The following is a 1,321-nucleotide window of genomic DNA, read 5'->3' on the forward strand; positions in this document are numbered from 1 at the left end:
CTTGATTCTTTACTTCATGACGCTGTTGGGGAACTTTCTCATTGTGGTGACTATTAAAACAAGCAGGACCCTTGGGAGTCCCATGTACTTCTTCCTGTTCTATTTGTCTTTTGCTGATGCCTGCTTCTCTACAACCACAGCCCCCAGATTGATTGTGGATTCCCTTTCTCAGAAGAAGACCATTTCCTACAATGAATGCATGACTCAGATCTTTGCAGGCCATTTCTTTGGGTGCATGGAGATCTTTGTACTCATCCTGATGGCTGCTGATCGCTATGTAGCCATTTGTAAGCCCTTGAGATACACAACCATCATGAGCCGGCGTGTCTGTGTTGTACTGGTGATTCTGGCCTGGGGGGGCTCTTGTCTCCACTCTTCAGCACAGATTCTCCTGGCTTTGAGATTGCCATTCTGTGGCCCCAATGTGATTGACCACTTTTCCTGTGACCTGCAGCCCTTGTTGAAACTTGCCTGCATGGACACTTATGTGATCAATTTGCTAGTTGTTTCTAACAGTGGGGCCATATGTATGGTGAGTTTTATATTGCTGCTCATCTCCTATGTTGTCATCTTGTACTCTCTGAGAAACCACAGTGTGGAAGGGAGGCGAAAAGCCCTTTCCACATGCTCCACCCACTTCATTGTGGTTGTCTTATTTTTTGGTCCATGTATATTCATATACACACGCCCACCAACCACATTTCCAATAGACAAGATGGTGGCTGTGTTTTATACAATTGGGGCACCCCTGCTCAATCCTCTCATCTATACACTGAGGAATGCAGAGGTGAAAAATGCCATGAAGAACTTATGGTGTAGGAAATATGACTTAAGTTAATGACTGTTACATCGGGATTCAAATGTATACTTTCTTAACAGCTTAGTTGTGTTTCATAGACAAGAAAAAAAATTCTTGTTGGGAAGTTAGCAATTAATAAATCTGAGAGAATTGCATCAGAATTTCATTACTACTTAAATCCATCACCATTTTGAATAATCTATGATGACCCTTACTTGAATTCTATCAACATCTGGCCATATTTACATGGTAATTTAGCTTCCTGTACAATTTTTCCTTCAGAAAGAAATGTACTGACTAGTGACAGAATAATTATGTGTGTGTGTGTGTGTGTGTGTGTGTGTGTGTGTGTGTGTGTGTGTGTTTTGGGGGGGTATATGCACATGCATGCATCAATTCTTTTTCTAAGTTTAATTCTAATCCTTGTGAATGTGATCATCAGAGCTGATCCATAGGGACTGGACACTTACAGAATCAAGGTCACTGTATTGACAACCTGAGACTGGGGGCGCCGTGAAGAGT

General features: G+C 42.0%; 1 protein-coding gene across 1 annotated transcript in view; it reads left to right on the forward strand.

Moving 5' to 3' along the window:
- The window catches only part of LOC109378392 (olfactory receptor 4C11-like), a 6,326-nt gene extending 5,488 nt beyond the window's left edge, over positions 1-838 (forward strand). Inside the window, exon 2 of the mRNA XM_019634787.1 lies at positions 67-838. Coding sequence (XP_019490332.1) covers positions 67-838 — 772 coding nt within the window. The remainder of the gene's footprint in view (positions 1-66) is intronic.
- The last annotated feature ends 483 nt before the right edge of the window (positions 839-1,321 follow it).

The sequence above is a fragment of the Hipposideros armiger genome, unplaced genomic scaffold (genome assembly GCF_001890085.2).
Source record: "Hipposideros armiger isolate ML-2016 unplaced genomic scaffold, ASM189008v1 scaffold_1940, whole genome shotgun sequence".
Classification (NCBI taxonomy): domain Eukaryota; kingdom Metazoa; phylum Chordata; class Mammalia; order Chiroptera; family Hipposideridae; genus Hipposideros; species Hipposideros armiger.